At 47.1% G+C, this 17,261-nt stretch overlaps 1 protein-coding gene and 1 long non-coding RNA gene across 5 annotated transcripts in view; one reads left to right on the top strand and one right to left on the bottom strand.

Annotated features, from left to right (window-relative positions):
- Window positions 1–1,808: 1,808 nt before the first annotated feature.
- LOC123480814 (uncharacterized) lies at window positions 1,809–6,144 on the top strand. 2 transcript variants are annotated; one of them, XR_006656933.3, is made up of 4 exons: window positions 1,809–1,956; window positions 3,110–3,146; window positions 4,068–4,304; window positions 4,972–6,144. It is a non-coding gene; the product is annotated as an uncharacterized lncRNA (long non-coding RNA). The 2 variants fall into 2 exon arrangements; XR_006656932.3 differs by lacking the exon at window positions 3,110–3,146.
- The window catches only part of AGBL4 (AGBL carboxypeptidase 4), a 1,086,758-nt gene continuing 1,073,814 nt past the window's right edge, over window positions 4,318–17,261 (bottom strand). For 2 of the 3 annotated variants that reach the window (XM_045204171.3, XM_024571127.4), the window contains exon 13: window positions 13,305–14,664. In XM_045204171.3, the coding sequence (XP_045060106.1) occupies window positions 14,544–14,664 (121 nt within the window). In that variant the 3' untranslated portion in view covers window positions 13,305–14,543. Of the gene's footprint in view, window positions 4,995–13,304; window positions 14,665–17,261 lie in introns of those variants that run through there. The other variant, XM_045204170.2, reaches the window with a different exon arrangement.

The raw sequence follows: 17,261 nt of genomic DNA on the forward strand, positions 1-17,261 counted from the left end.
GGGCGAGCACTTCCTAGTTGACAGCTGTGTGCTCACACGGTGGAAAGAGACTAGGGAGCTCTATGGGGTCGCTTTCAAAAGAGCACCAACACCATTCATGGGGGCTCCACCCTCGTGACCTCGTCATCTATCTCCCAAAGACTGCATCTCCTGATACCATCCCTTTGGGCATTAGGTTTCATCATATGAGTTTTTGGGGAAACACTAACATTCAGTCAGTAGCAGATGACTTGTTTTAAAAATAGTTTGGTTTGTGTGGAGAATGGACTGCAGGGGAGTGGAGGTGAAAGCAGGATCCTTGGGAAGGTTTTGCATTCGCACTGGGTGGAGGCGGTGGTGGCTTGTTTAAAGTGGCTCTAGTGGAGATGGAGAGAGGTGGGTGGATTTGGGGTGGATTTTGTAGATCTGTAAATGTATTAGATATGAAGGATCAAAAAAGAGGCATAAGGAATAGCTACAAAACATTTGGCCTGAGCAACCAGATGATAGTACCTTTTGCATGGATAAGAGGAGGATGTTTGGGGCAGGGATTTAAAAAATGTGGAAATCAAAAATTCTGTTTAAGTTTGAGATGCCTGGTAGTCAACACACCATATGAATGTGAATTTCTGGGATGGTGCTAGGCTAGAGACACAGATCTGGAGTCGTTGGCACAGTTTGTGAGTGTAAAGCTGCATTTTGAAGCTGGGAAACATTTAGACAGTTGGAGGTGGTGTCCCAAAGTGCTTGGGCTTTGAAGCCAGTCTGAAGTGAGTTTGAATCCGCTCTCTCCCACTTACTAGTGATGTGGCTGGTCCTGGGCATGTCATCCACTGTGTCTCCATTGTCTCATCTACAAAATGGGGACCAGAGTCCCTTCTTTCAGGGTTGTTGGGGTGATGGATAACATTCGTCAGTCTCCTGGCATTAGTAATAGTAGATGTTGGAGACATTGGCACCCTCACCCACCTGGGGAAAGCTACTTGAATTACAGCTTGAGTGCCTAGGGATAAACATGCTAATTCTACTAATCCAATTTTTTAACTCATGTTCCATATTAAAAAAAAATCTAGATAAATGTTTATACAGGCCTGGACTAGGGTTGGGGTAGGGAATAGAAATCTTGGTGCAGATTTCTGCCACAGAATGGTTCCATGCTACTCATTCACATTTGCTTTTCCAGTGATTAGTAAAGCTGTAAAACTTCTTCATTGTTTTGAAGTCATGGCTTGAAGCCAGCCAGACCAGGGTTCAAATCTCCAGTTCACCTTGACCTTACCCTTAAGCATGAACTTCAGTTGTGGGAGGGCTGTGGCAACGCTGACTTCCCAGCTGCTACCTCATTGCTATGAGCAGCCCATATCGGCCCCTTCAGGATCTGCATAGTTAATAAATATGTCAACCGGCATCTTTGTCATTTTTCCTTTAATGCGGCTCGTCAGGAGCTTAGCATTGAGGAGCCCTTGAGCTTGAAGCTTATGGAGCAATTAAGCTCCCTCCTGGGAGACTCTAGACCTGGCGACTGCCAGTGCACAGAGATGATCAACTGTGTGTTTGTCTCCCTGGAGCCGGAAAACCAGAACACTGCGGAGTTCATCGAGGACTTATGCTATATTTCCATGAGCTGTGTGTACATTGCATACTATGTGATTAATCTAGAAAACTACTCATCTAATAAACCAAGGGAACCTGCCCATCTTCATTTAATTTCTTTTAATTATCATCAGGAAAGCTCCAAATGTGTGCCTGAGGTGACTCCTACCCGCCTGAAGGGAATGGTCCGTGATGCTGAACCGATGATGGCCTTGCTGATGCTCGAAGTGCTGACACATCCATGCTGCCATCTCCGGACAGAGCTCCGAGTCGGACGTGGCAGACAGCGTAAGCCCATCAGACCCCGGAGCTCAGAGAGATGAGGTGACTTGCCCAAGGTCACAGGAAGGTTTGTTTCTTCTCTACACAGCCAGATCATTGAAGGTAAGTGCTCTGGAGCTGGGCATGCCTGCAGTCAAATCCCAGTTCTGACAGTTACTTGCTGTGTGACTGATCTTAGTGGCCCCAGTCATTGCCCACTGTTATCCCCTCACCCTCCTCAATGCAGGGAATGCTGCCCAACTTCTGACTGTCAGCACCTGCGTCGAAGTGGCTGCCAGAGCCTGCTTTGTCCCCTCCTCCACAGCAGTCCAGAAGAGACAGGGAATTAAGGATTTGGGGGAGTAGCCTCAATCAAGACTCATTAGAGCTGGTGAAAAATACCAGCTTCCACATCCCTCACGTGGGATGATTCCCAGACGTGAGTCCACTGGCTCCCAGAGTTTCCCCCCAGGATTAAGTTCCAGTCCCCCATGTGACAACTTGCTGGATAACAAGCATTTCCTTGGCTCATTTTCCCATTTCCCTGCTTTTTTCTTGAGAGCTCTTCTTAAACAAATCCCTTGTACTTGGGTCCTTGTCTCAGGGTCTATGTCTTGGGGACCTACACTACAATAGTGACCTTTGACAAATCATCTGACTCCTCTCTGACCCTCAGTTTCCTCCTCTGTAAAAAGAGTATTTGTACAGTACTCTCCTCATAGGCTTGCAGAGGAGTTTAAAGGGCATATTGCACACGAAGGGTGTTGCACAGTTCTGTCTGTACCAGCACTATTTATAATAGTGAACAGTGGGAGATGACCGAAATGTCCAAAAACAGGGAAAGGGAAAATAAATTAGTTTTTCTGTATGGCAGAATATTACATAATCATTAAAATTAATGTTTCCAAAGAAGATTCAAAGACATGGAAAATTATACATGAAAATTATATATTATACAATCCACCTGGGGAGCTAAGTGGGGGAAAATATTAAAATATATTTTTAATATATTACCTCAATTTCATTAAAAATGTATTCAAAATACATTACAAGTTATTTATCTCTTGATAGAGTGAGTTATTTTCTTTATACTTTTTTCTATTTTTAAAATTTCAAAATTTTCCTAACAGCACTATGTTCGTAAAGGGAATGTTACTTACAGAAATCCACATTAAGAGCTCAACTATAATAAAAAGTAAAGATGCCTAACATGTATAAAATCTCAAACACTTTGTTTTTGTTTGCCTTTTTCCTGGTCAAATGCACTGGTGAAAAGGTGTTCAGCTGTCATGCAGCGTCAGAGTGGACAGCAGGTAAGGGCAGGGCTTTGCAAAGGCCTAAAGAGTGTCAAAGTCTGAGGTTCTCAGGTCCAAGCTGCAGGCTACTCACCCTCTTTCTTCACAGTTTCAGTGCAGCTGCATGTCTGGCTCCCACCTGTGCTTGACTCCAGGCTGGAGTACCAGCGTGGGGCAACTTGTTGACAGGCTCAGCCTCGATGGTGCACCTGGCCCAGCTCACCTGATCCAGCTCTAGATTAGTATCTTTGGAAAATTCCATGACTTACCTGTCCCTGCCCTGTGTTGGTCACCCCTGTACATCAAAATCTATCCACATCCAACCTCCCCCAGCCTCCCTTTACCCCTACATTTGTAGGTAGAAATTATTGTTACAGAGGGAAAAGCCCATCCACCCATCCATCCATCCATCCATCCATCCATCCATCCTTTCACTTAACAATCACTGGGTGTACAACTCTGTGCATGCACTATTCTAGATTCTTGGGATGCAGAGTTGACTCAGAAGCAGTTCCCACCAAACTCCCCAGCCGTGGCACACATGCCTCACTCAACTGTCCTGTGCCCCTGTGTAGCGGACACTGTGCTGCCTGCCACACATCCCCGCAGCTCACCTGATTTTAGCACAGTGTAGTGGGCAGCTCCATGCGCTTGGCCAGCATCCCTTATCAGGTGGAGCTCGGCTGCCTCAGGGATCAGCCTTGCAGAGGAGCAACTAGGAAGTGAAGGGGAATTTATGCCCCAAAAGGCAACTCTCATCTTTCTCCCTGTCCTATGGGGAGTCAACTCTGAGGAGTGTTTTTACACCATTTCTAAGAAAGTCCCTAGACAGATTGAGACCCCTGTCTTCTCAGAGGTAATCAGCTCATTAACACACCCTTCACTGGATTTTCTCTCTGCTCTGTCTCACTTTTGACTCTCCCTTACTTCTGCTTCTAGGTATCACCTGGCAACTAAACTGCTTGCTCTCAGTTCCTTGTCCCAGTCCCTGCTTTTGGAAGAACCCAAGCTTAGATCCATGGCAGACATTAGGAGCGACTGAATAAATGAATGAATGAATAAATGGATGAAGAAAAACTGATGATACTATAATGAGAGGAGTGAAGGACACTGTTGAAGGTAGACAAATGACCATCTGCTGTGTATGAAGAAAGACCCTACTACTTACCTAATGAGGTAAGTAGTACCTCATTCATTTACAGTGAAGGACCATAGCTTCCCAGTGTGCATGCCAGCATGTTGGTTGAACTGACTACCTGAGAAATACTGGGCCTAAGAGTAATGTGGATATGACTAATAATCATTTCCCTCGAAGGGACACTTCCATTTGGTAGGGACTTTATTGCATCATGTCATTTATTCTTCACAAACCTCCTGTGACCCAGTAGCTAATTAATCCCATTTTACCAGTGAAGAAACCGAGGTTTATAGAGGTGGCTCAAGATCACATGGCTGCATCTCAGCTGGATGTCAGGTAGCAGGGTCCATGCTCCTGCGCCCACCTGCCTACCCGAGTCTGTTACAGCATCCGGGCTGGGGCCTCACTCTCCAGCTGCTTGGCAAGCGATTTATAAGATAATGCACACCCTTGACATCAGGGTGCGCCTTCCCTCAAGGTCTAGGGCAGCCATAGCAGGTGTGTGCAGTGAAATACAGTCAATAACGCACAAGTCCCTTTGTTATTGTTGACCAACACTTAAGATAAAACATTGCTTTATTTATTCTGTCTGGCAGCTCGGGGTGCTCCACGGCGTCTATTATACAGTGATGTTAATTAGGTCCGTAGCGCTGCACCTTCTGTATACAAGGTTCACCGAGTCACCTTCTGGTCTCATCTCTCCAGGGGTCTCTGCTTCACCATCGGGCCTGAGGACAGAGAGAACCTTTGGGAAGCTGGCATCACCACCAGAGCTGCTGAGCTGAGTATGAGCATTTACTAACTAGATACCTTGTCCACAGCATTAGGGTCTAGCAACCTGACATGCTTTTTAAGATGGATATGAGACCATCCTTCAAGGTAGGCAACTGGGTAGCGAGGGGTCCTGGAACCCCGCCAATTGGCACAACTGTAGGTGTAACAGGGGGCAGCCAAGAGGGGGTCCCCAAATAGGGATTTGTAATGGGGTCCAGAACTCAAGGTATCCAGGAAATATTAGAAAAAAATATAAATAGGATGTCCTCACCCCCACAAGTCTGAGCTTGGGGGATGGGACACAGGGAGTAGGGCCATTCAGATCTGTTTTGTACAGCAACAGCTGTGCAGCTAGCCCCTGGCATGGTCATTTAACATATCTATAACCTTTAACTGGTTTCATAGATATGTTAAATAGCTGTGGCCATGCTTTGAGCCAGGGGGATGGAAGTGACTTCCACCCAAGATGTAACTGGGAGGCAACTCCCCTGGGCTACAGTGCCTGTGTGAGAGGGTTCAGATGATTAGCTCCATACCATGGGGCCACACCTGCCCGGACTTACTATGGCAGCTCAGTAAAGCTGGAAGGATAGGGAATGCTGGCAGGTGTAACTGATTGTAGGAGGAGTTGGAAATGGGGCTGCAGAGGAAGACTGGCGCTGGGATTTAAACCCAGGCACAGCAGCCATAACTGGGGCGGGGAGAACCATGCAGCTTTGGCAGAGTGGGGACCCTGTGGCTTTGATGAAAGTCAGGACCGTGTGGCTTTGGGGTGCTCCCTTTTGCCACGTGGCTTAGGAAGCAGGAGAGATTTTGCCTGGAAGAAAAGGGGTGAAAGGACTCTTGCTGGTGGGCCATGAGAAGGTGCCACATGGCTTTGGATTAACTGGAGATCGAGGTGGCGACACAGCTGCTGGTGCCGGGAGCCTGATTCATGGACTTCTACTTCTTTTCCTGAGATACGGTACCCCAGACGAGGGCAGAGGGAAAAGGAAGGACTGTGTGCATCTGTGGGTATTCTAAAGGACTTTAGTATTTTAATGAAGACATTAAGTTACTACTCTAAGTCTGTATAGCTTTTAAATAAACAATTCCTTTCCTTTTCACCAATCTCTGGCATTGAGAGACGTCTGTCCCTGGTGGCAGGCAAGGCGAACCTAGTAGGTGGGGGGAGACACCCAGAGAGAAAGGGGGGGTCCTTTCGGTAATAGTACATCATTCACCCTCCCTTAGGTCTGTTTTGTAACATAGGAGCCCTTAGTGATCACCTGTCTGGACAGGCTCATTTTACAGCTGAAGAAACAGGCTTAGAGAGAGAGTGACTTTTCTAAAGTTATATAAATGCTAATAGGCTGGGATTAACTTCCAGATATTTTCGGTTCCAGTTCAAGCTCTTTCTATTGGATCCTTTTGAGGTCCCTGTCCCCCTTGCCCTTGTCCCCCTCCTATTGTGTGGCTGTAGAATGGATGCATGCAGAGAATATTTGGTCCTCCCCACTGCACCCATTTCCCCTGAAGTTCCTGAAAGCAATCCCATGAGTAAGGAAAAGCAATCATTCTAAACCCATCCCGCACTGAGGAAGTGGGGTTCAGAGAGGGAAGCTGACAGCAGCTGAATCAGGCTTAAATTGGGGCTTCTGGGTTAGCACTCTTTCCAACAAACCACACAGCCTGCCTAAGGGTGAGTGGACAAATGAACAAAAGAAGGAAAGAAAGAATGGATGAATGAATGAACTCACTAAAGGACACATTCAGGCATGCATGATGAACAGGGTTTAGTTTTTGAAACTCCCCATCCTATGTATTTGCATTTCAACACAGTCAAAGTGCCAAACCGCCTGCAGCTGCTCGTTGTCTCAGAGCAGCGAAGGGATACAATCGCACACCCGCCACTCTGACCCAGCACTCGCCCACCACCCAGTACTCAGCCTAGTGTAGAGCAGGCCCTCACCCAGTGCTTCTCAAACCGAACAGAAATGAGCAGGGCATTTACCTCTCCAGGAGCAGTGAGGAGAGGTATTGGGGTGTTGAGGAGTGCAGCCCCTCCCTTCATAACACCACACCACAGTTAGGATTTTTATAACCCTTAGTCAAGATGGGCCTGAAGAAGGAGAAAGAGAGGAAAATAGATAGGAACACAAAGGCTGAGATACAGGAAAGGGAACTAAACACAAGATCACCTGCTAACGGAGTCAGGGAAAGGGGTTCTTGGTGATCTTCCCACCCTGAGGGAATGGCCTAGGTGGAGTTAGCATCTGCCTTCACAGGGGCTGGGTAGGAGGAAAGGTGGCCCTGACATCCTGCTGGGCACAGTCCAGGGAGGCTGGGCAGAGGGGAGACCCATTAATATGGATGGAAGTTCCAGAGAGTAGATAGAATTTCAAACAGAGACTCAACCTAGGACCTCTGACTAGGAGCTGAAGTGAAAATGTGTGATCAGAATTGACAATGATCTGTCATCTAACATTCAGTGATGCACACACAAAAACATTTGCAGCTACACAAACTCATGCATTTTCACCCTCAGATAGAAAGAAGTTACTCATAAAGGCCTCATACATAATGCAAATATACTAGTGTATACACACACCCACTCACATACACATTCAAATTCATAGTCAATTATCTGTCACCCTCTCCCAGTCTCTCCTCCTCCCTCTCTCTTCTTTGTCTCTCTCCCATGGATGCTCATAACTTTTAAAGTTTGACAACTTCAGCCCTGGCTGGTGTGGCTCAGTGGATTGAGTGCCAGCCTGTGAACCAAGGGGTCACTGGTTCAATTCCCAGTCAGGGCACATGCCTGGGTTGCAGGCTAGATCCCTGATAGGGGGTGCTCCAGAGGCAACCACATATTGATGTTTCTCTCCCTCTCTTTCGCCCTCCCTTTCCCTCTCTAAAAATAAATTAATTAAATCTTTAAAAAACAAATTTAACAACTTTGTATATGGGCCTGCAAGCTAGGTTTTCTCCACTTTGCCCAGAAGTTTAAGGTGTTGCCCTGGTTTATAAACTTCTAGAGGCAGGAAGAGAAGGAGGGGTATCAGGCTCACAGAGATGTTTTGCTCAGAGCAGCCGACTCATCTTCATTCCCAACAGCAGCAGCAGCAGCAGCAATACCTGCAAATTCCCACTGAATGGTTACTCTCTGCCTGGCCTTTGCTGGGCCCTGGGACCTGTGCAATGAGTAATACTGGGTTTTTGCCATCTCTAATCATCTTGCCCCAATGTGAAGTTGAGTTGGAAAGACAAAGCTGATGCACAGGAAAAGTGAAATACCAAAGCCATTTCTAAGTGCCAAATGAGATGTTTAGACAAGAGTTCTCTTAGAAGCTCAGAAGAAGAGTTACCTATGAGGGCTGGAAGGTCAGGGATGACTTCCTGGAGGAGGGGTCTTGAAGGATAGGTAACCGCAGAGAGGAATGGGAAACGTTTGACAAACACAAGATGTTTAATACAGTTTGTTGGGTGATAATAACAGGACCATCCAGGCCAAAGTCAAAGAAAGGACAAGACGGGACCTTTATGAGATCTGAGGGAAGGGGAGAAAGTACTGGGAAGCACTTCTCAAGCACACTGTACTTTCCCATTCACCCTCTCATCGTGTCCTCACAATACTTGTGGGATTGGTTGCTGGGGTCATGTTGCCATATCGAAGAGTAAGAAACTGAAACCAGTTGGGGGTCTGGGGTAACTCCAGACAGGGCAAGAGATTTACTTAACGTCACACAGCCAGGGAGCACCAGAGCTGGCAGCAGAACCAGTTTCCTAGGGGCCACGCCTTTATAACTTCTGACTTTACAGTTTGAATCCTGAGGGCGTGAGAAGGGTGGGAAGTAACTTGGGGTGAAGGAAGAGGAAGGCTTTGGGATATTCAGTGGGAAAACTCCCTCTAGCCGGTGACCAGCACCTGCTTTGTAGTGCAGGCCTCCTCAGCACTGTCCCATCCTGGTCTCCCGGCAAAACACTCTCTTGTCTTCTGCCAGTGAAGACAAGTATTTTTGACCATTATTTCAAAGGAAGAGACTTGGGCTGGAGGCCGGGCAGGGACATCAAGCTGCAAAGGCAAATACCTAGAGCCAGGCTCAGGGGCACATGACCCAGTGAGGTCATGTACAGGAACAAAAGAAACTAGTGAGCTCCCTGAGGGAGAGGCTCTTCATAACAAGTGTGAAATATTTACTGTGTCATCAGTCTTGGGACCGTCCACAAAACAGCTGAGGGGAGAATGAAAAGAATGCAAGCACTGGGGTCTGGTGACATCCAGGCTCCACGTAGGAGCTGTGACTTTGGACAGATTTCCTCTCTAAGCTTCTGTTTCCTTATTATGGAAATGAAGAGAATAATTCCTGCTTCTAGGGCTGTTGAGAGGATTATATGAGATTGTGTGAGATACAGCACCCAGTGCAGGGTCTGCAGCCCGGCAGGACCCCAGTCCGGCAGAGAGGTGCCGGAGAGGCAGCAGATTAACAATAAGAGCAGTAATGGTAGCGGCAGCAGTAACAGGGGCAGCAGCAGTAGCAGTGGTATCAGCAGCACTAGCAGCAGTATCAGTAGCACTAGCAGCAGTATTAGTAGTACTAGCAGTGGGCATCGATGCTTTGGGGACATAAGTCTGAAATTAAGGTTCATTTATTGGAATGAGCTCAGGGTGAAATTTTGGATTTGAGATTCTTTCATTGTTTCTTTTGTTCTGCTATTTTCGCTGAGTGTCTCTGATGTGCCTGGAACTACATTAGGTGCTGCAAGAGGTACAGAGAAGAATCAAGCCCCATCTCTGCTCTCCAGGAAATGCAGTGAGAGTGGGAGAGGTGACCATCATGAGTGAAATAAGTACATACATAAGCAGAGTGCTGGGGGGATACAAGAAAAGGGAGCGATTAATTACGACTGAACAGACGACTAGGGAGGACGTCATGGAGTTGGCGTATCTGGGCCAACCCTTGGGTGAAGGGAAGGGTTTTCTTTAGTGAAGAAGAGTAGAGATGGTGGGTGGATATGAGAGACACCAAGCAGGCAGAACCTGCAGGATGTAGGAATTGATCAGAAGAGAAGCGGTAAAGACACCAAAGCCGGCTGCTACCCAGGCTCCTGGCCTGGGAAATTGATTTGAAAGAGATGCTGTAAACACAGGGTGTGGTTTTAGAAAGATCCGGCAAGCTCTCTGGAGAGACAGAGAACTGGACGCATGGGGGTCAATGAGGTGCTGTGACAGCAAATGAGGTAGGAGACGATGGGGGAGTTAGGAGGGAGAACATGGAAAGGAGGGAGGAAGGAAAATATACAACAGTCCAGCCAATAAGTATTACATGCCCATTTTAAAGATGGGGAAAGCAAACTCTGCTTTAAATGATTCACAAGGCAAGACACAAAAAAGCAAGTGGGGGAGCTGAGATAAAAACACTGGTCGATCTGACTCCAGAGTCACTCGTTATGCTGCGTGAAGGCAGAAATGTCACAGAGGCAGATGCAGCAGGCATGGCGACTGGCTGTGTGGGGTGAGGGAGAGGGAGTTAAGACAATGGCAAGGTTTCCAGCGTGAGCAAAAGGAGGCATTATCCAAGACAGCCGGTGCTGTGGAGAGAAGCAACTTTGGACTTGAGATTGATATGGGGCCAGCCGAAAGTAAATCTCAGGTCTTTGAGGGACAGGTAAAATTTAAGCAGTAAGTGCTGTAACAGGAGACACAGGGATACCTTTCTGCTCCGGCCAGGCTCCATGCTGAGGTCTGGGGTCGAACCCCTGAGCAGAGGTGGGTGGCAGAGTCAGGTTTGTGCCCAGGTCCTGTCCTTGTTACTTTCCAGGTGTAGACCGTGGGCAAAGGACTTAATCACACTGATCCCAGTTTCTTCTTCACCTGAGAATGGAGAATGCAAGCCCTGTCCAGCATGCACCTGGGTTAGGTGAGAGTAGGAAGAGCTAATATAGGGGGCGGTTCTTCAAGGCAAGTCCTAAGTTGTAGCAGGCAGAGCGTATCCATTGGTATGATAACTTCACAGAGACTGTTCCTGAGAAACTGTGCCAATCAAAAATAACATAGAAAGGGTCTCTTATAAACCCTGCTAACCTTTGTCTGTTGTTATTTTAATAAAACATGGTGTCTTGGAGAACCTACACCCTCCCCACCTTGTTTTGGTCTGGTCAGTTCTGCCTCAGTTTAGGCTTGGCGAACATCGCGCTCAACACTGTCTACCCATCTGCTCAGAGTCCCAACTTGCAAAGCCGCTTTGCTCGGGCAAATGTATGAACTGATGCCCAACAAATGTGAACCACTCCAGACTTCCAGGGTTGGCACTGCTCTTACAACGGAGGGTCTTCTTAGGCAAGTCTCAGGCATGTCACTGAGTTACCGTGAAAGGATACAGCTCATCCTGTGCCCCTCTCCTATTCAAAGGCGATAGGAAAATCTAGCTAAAGGCTCCCTGCTGCTGCTGCTGCTAAGCTAACAGTGGCATCAAGGCAGGTGACCCAGCCTCTGCTGTGGCCTCAGCACAAGAATCTGGGGGCCTCCTACTTGTCAATCTCAGTGTTTGAGGCTAAATAGACCTTCACTTCTGTCTCTGAGCCTCTGAACTGATGCAGAAAAACACTGGCATTGCTTATGAAGAGTTGTGTGAGAGCAAAGTAGAGGCCCAGCATGTCCCTTCCTTCTCCACCTTTTTTTTTTTTTTGTACAGCTGCTTGTGGCTTTTTCCTACGAAAGTGGGCAGGCAAGACGAGACGCTAGAGCGCCCCCTGCTGGGTCTGGGTGGGCAAGTAGCTTCCCGCTGGTTCACCTTTCAGTTTGGGTTGGTGCTGTCCTCTATCTCAGTGCTGAAATCCTTCCCTGCTAACTTGAGACCATGGACATAATCTGATCCAAAAAAGCTAGGGAGTTGATGAGCAGCCAAGGTCACAGGGAGGTCCTGTGGTCAGGCCTTTCGTGGTCAGGCCTTCCCTCTCTGCTCTGCCAATGTGGAAGAGCAGAGAGTACTATTGCAAAAATATCCTATAGTCAGCTTTATAGCCATGTATTTTTTCCTCTAAAGGAATGCTACATGTTAGCAGAGTCCATGTGCTGTAATTTAGACACATTGAATGGCACCTGCTTAGCATTAAAAGATACTTTTCATACTGTACACTCCATTCTCTGACATCAGTTATGTAACCTCCTTCCTCACGCCATTCCTCTCCAGACTGACAGATTAGAAGGTGATGCCACAGAGCATCCAGCATCTCCCTAGAGAAGGAGCCCCCCATTTCCTCCATGACAAGTGTTTATTCAGATTCTGCTTGCATACCTCTAGTGATGGGGAGTTCACTGCTTCTACAGGAGCCCATTCAATGATTGGCAACTCTATTCACCTCATTTTTAAACTAAAATCTATCTTACTGAGAATACTTTCCTAGAGTTAGTTTTTACTTTCGACAACACAGACAAAGTTTGCTTTTTTTGGACAAAAAGAATGTCCAAGATATCTTTTTAACTATTTACAGATTGCTTTCCTACTTCCACTCCCCCTTATTGTTTTTTTAATCTCAGGGACAAACAACTTCAGTTTCCTCTTCCATTTCTACTGGGAAATGATTTGCAGACAACTCACCCTGCTGGTGACTTTATCAACAACATAGCTATCATTTATTGGGCACCTTTTCTGGTATCTCCCGTACCTAAATTATTAAACCTCCACAACTACTACAATGAGGTAGACGTTACTAGTACCATCTTATGGGTGAGAAAACTAAGATTCAGAAAGGTTAAGTAATTTGCCCAAGATCATACAGTAATTAAGAGACAAGACCAGGGTCAGGATGCAGAATTAAAACCCAGAGTTGCCTGGCTCCAAGTTTTTGCTCATAAACTTAGCATACCCACAGCTTGTGTGGTCTGTGAGCCAATTAATCAAAGCAGGTTTTTAAAAGTGGGGCCTAAATATATTCACAGCATAGAGGAATGACCGTGCCACAGAAAAATAGACCAGGACTATCATCTCTCTTATTTTATGCACTCTGCCTCTATGCTGTCTCAAGAGATGCTGTCCGTTCTGAAAGACCTGTCTCACTGTTGGCTCCTGCTGAGCTGGTTGCAGTCAACTAAATGCCCAGGATTCTGACAGGGGAACTGCTGGAAGGTCAAGTCTTGACTGTTCCGCCTTATCTTGGTGATAGAGTCCCTGACAGCAAAGTGGGGGTTATACCAAATTTGGGTGGGCTGTTTGGTTCCTGAAGGAGAGGGAGACCTAATGGGAAAGGGACCATGAACACTCAGAGGAACAGAAGAGCTGCATAAACCACTTTATTTGTGTTCCTCTGGGCAACAAGCACACAGAGGGGAAGCTGTATACACAACACAACATTTGTAGCCAGCTAACATATGGTCCTTTGTTATAACTGCTGAAAACCAATAAGCAAAGGGAGAATAAGCTTTGCTCTTGATTTTTGCAACAAACTTAGAAAATCTTCGACCCAAAGCAAAAAAAAAAAAGTGCTTAACTGGAGCTTTGTGCTAAAGGCCCTATCTCCCTGGAGCCTCCCTTCCTCTCCCAATCCCCTAATCCTCATTTCCGGGAGGTCATTTTAATTAGCAGGCTGTCGTGGTGACTCAGCCTGCCGCATTGCCCAGCAGACAGGGAGGGAGTAGACTCTCCTGGACCCATTCATCATACAAAGGCACTTTACTCTTTAGAAAAATACACAATATTAAGCTTGCCCCACCTTGGAGATTGCTCCTGCTGTTGTTTTATTGTATCATCCCCACCTGACTCAGAGTGCATCTTTTTGTCTTTTGTATCTTCCTTACCTGGCAATCAGCCTCGCCCCATTTCAGACTAAATGCCCACCTTTTCTGTGGCCAGGTTTGATCCGTGACCCCAGGATGTGGAGCAAGAGTGACCAATACTTACTGTCTTTCGAGCTAAAATTGGGAAGTAGCTCTCAGAAGAGTTTCTGAGGTTGCATGCTGGGGTTTGGGGGAGTCAGGGGGCATGCAACCCATAGACAAAGTGGCTGAATGTCTAAGACAAACTGTGATTTCCCACTGTTCCCAACAGTACATTTGTCTTTGGGTTGTAAGGGTGGTTGATGTTGTTTTGGGCCAGCAAATACAGACACAGCTTTTCTAAAACTGCAAACTTATTCTTAGCTTATTCTAAAAGGTAGCCATCTGTATGGCGTGATATACAACTTAAACAGGTAATCTGACCTGAGATGTGTCAAACCTCTCAAAGGGCGTGCGTTGGTTTTCCCCTCCCTGTGAGGGTCTCTGTGTGGTGGACAAGGGCATCTGTCTTCCCTTGGTTTGACTCTCCTATCTTGTTCCTGAGACGTAAACTGAAGCCTTACAATTGATTTCCCATTGGTCAAAGGGAGAATCAATGGTGAAATTTCTCATTTTTTTCCCTCCCCTTTCACTAGCTTTTTCATTGTCCCACAGCCCTGATCCTGGAAACTAAGAGGGTGATCAATTCCATGCCCCAGCAGAAAGCGCATGCTCCCGCCTCCACAAGACCTCCCCGGACTTCATATCCTCAGAAAGAGCCCGAAGGGTCTCTGTGGTCCACTGAGCTCTTCTTGTCCCTTTTGCCGTTGGGGTAGTTGCTGGCCCGGCCCCGCGGGAGTGGGTACTTGTAGGGAGGGGGGTTTTCTTTCCTGCAAAGAGGGAGATAACAGAAAGAGAGAAGAAAGACAGCACATATACACACTGTACTGAAAGCATTTGTGTGTGTGTCCATGTCCCTCACTGAACTGTGACCTCCTAGGAACAGTGGCCTTGTCTCGTCCAGGAGTCCAGCCTAAGGCCTAGTTCAGAGCAAGCACGGTGGTTCAATGAATGGCCATTAGATGGATGGATGGATGGATGGATACGTTGTCTCATTCTGGTCCTGGAGAAAACCTAACTTCCCTATCGCCCCACCCTCCCATGTTTCCACTGTGGTTCTAACTCACACTATCCTTTTGGGGGGAGATGGGGTTGGACACACAGAGGAGCTGTGGCTCGGGAGAGCCTGGGCCTCATTGCCTTTGCATCCAAATGGGCTGCAGAGTCCCCTTCAGTTCCCTCGGTACAGCTTGATTATGACATTTCGTGAAGGGTCTGCCTCCCCCATGAGCTTGGGGGCTCCTGGAAGTCAGAGATGTGCCTGGTTCGTCACTGTGTCCCAGCACCCAGCACCGGCCCCCAATGCAATGCCCTTAACACTACTCCTCAGCAACTGCCCACGGTCTTGTTTGCTCACACACTGGACTATGAGCTCCTGCTGGGCAGGGACCAAGTCTGACCCAGTTTTGCATTTTCCTTCATACAGGGCCTCATGTTGGGACTGATGAGTTACATTCATTCATGCATAGGACTAAGATTTATTGGCAGTGGAATGAGTGGGCTTTAGAGCCAGAAAGAACTCAGATGAATTCCCGGGTAAGCTATATACGAGAGGTGTGACCTTGGCCAAGTTATTTAACTTCTCCGAGCTTCATTTGTAAAATTGAGATAAAATATTCCAACCTTGTAGGGGCACTGTGATGTTAAATGAAATATTATGAGTAGAGGTACTTGGTGTCATTCCTTGCCTACTGTAACTTACAAAGGCATGGTGCTAGGTATGGTGCAAGAGTGTCTGGAGGTGATAAAAATGAGTCAGACATGGATGCTGTTCTCAGGCTGCATGAGTTTAGTAGAGGAGACAATTGCCCCGAATAGCTACACAAAGTAATAAAGAACTACAGTGCATGGCAAAAAGTGGTAAAGGCCAGGAATACGGGAATCTCTTGGGCTATTGGAATTAGGATTGAAAAGTGACTTCTCGTAGCCCCGCAGGCTCTGACCTTGGAATACCCATTTTCCTTCATTGTTGATGACTCATGAGGAAGGTGAAGACAACAGGTTACCCCACACAAAAGGGACACTTTGCTTCAACATGTCTCCCCCACCAGGAAGCCTGTCTGAAATTCTGCACTCACAGAAGGACCTTGCTAACGTGGCAAGCCTGTCCAGCATGGGTGAGATACAGCTACACTGAGTAGCCATCCGCAGCCAGGAGCGCATGCTTGGCAAGTTGTTTATTGGTAATGTGGTATTGGAGAAGTCCTTCCCCTGGTCTAAGCCTGTGTTTCTTTATTTCTAAAATAATGAGAAGAGCCCATGTCCTCTCTGCCTCATACGCTCTGGTATATGAGGATTAGGGGAAGAGCTTTCCGAAATGTAAGATGTCACTGAGGGGTATGGTTCTTAACACTCAAAGAGCAGTATGAGAAATAAGATGGGTGTGTTTTTATGTTGGTAGAAGTGTGGTCACAGGTGAGGTGGCCCTAGGTAGATGGTGGCATTTGGGGAAGGTGCGCCGTGGCCAGGGAGGGGTGTGAATGTGCAGAATGAGTGGTGGGGTCGTTACAGAGGCAAAGAGCCTCTGTAACTAAATATGGGGGCCCAGAGAGAGAGACGAGGCACTAGAAAGCCAACTTTTGGGCCCCTGTTGAAGCTGTGCTTCTTCCTGTAATGCCCTCCCCTACCTGTCCAGACTCACCTTTGGAAAACTGACCTCCCAGAAAATGAGCCTCTCTCGAGGCTTCTGCCGCCCTTTGTAACTCACCTCTCAGCACACCATTGTCTGGGTACATAGTTCTTTGTCTGTCTGTTTCTCTCACAAGACTGTGAGTTTGATGCATGTGATTTGTCTCTGTAACTCCTGAGCAAAGCACAGACCTGGTATGCAGTAGGTGCTTGAGCAGAGGTTGATGAACAGTCTTCCTTTACCATCTCTGTTGCTCTCAACACCCTGGCCTTGTCATGGCCTTAGAATGTCCCCTTTTTAGGTCTTGCTGCCCACCTTTCACACCCTGTCCCCCAACATGAAATACTTTCTCTCTCCTTTCTATTCCATTCATTTGAATTCTACTTATCCTTTAAAACCAAGTTCAAACTCCACTTTCTCCCTGAAGCCTTCTTGGGATACTCTTATTGGCACCAGATGGTGTCAGAGAGTAATTTCTGGTTGGGCCTCACTTTTCTTTGCTATAACATGAAGGGGTTGAAGCAGGTGGGTCTTAGGAGCTTCTTCAGTTCCATCATTTTACGATTCGCACATTCAGGACGCACTCCATGTGCCCAGTGCAGGAGCTCCTGCACTCTGCACAAAGATACAGGTGTGACTAAGTTCCGCGAGGAGAGCTTGTCTCGTGGAGAAGCCAGACATGCAGAGACCCCATGACCACACACCATGGGACATACCAGGCTGCAGGTGTGTGTGAAA

Source organism: Desmodus rotundus, chromosome 3 (assembly GCF_022682495.2).
Source record: "Desmodus rotundus isolate HL8 chromosome 3, HLdesRot8A.1, whole genome shotgun sequence".
NCBI classification, from domain to species: domain Eukaryota; kingdom Metazoa; phylum Chordata; class Mammalia; order Chiroptera; family Phyllostomidae; genus Desmodus; species Desmodus rotundus.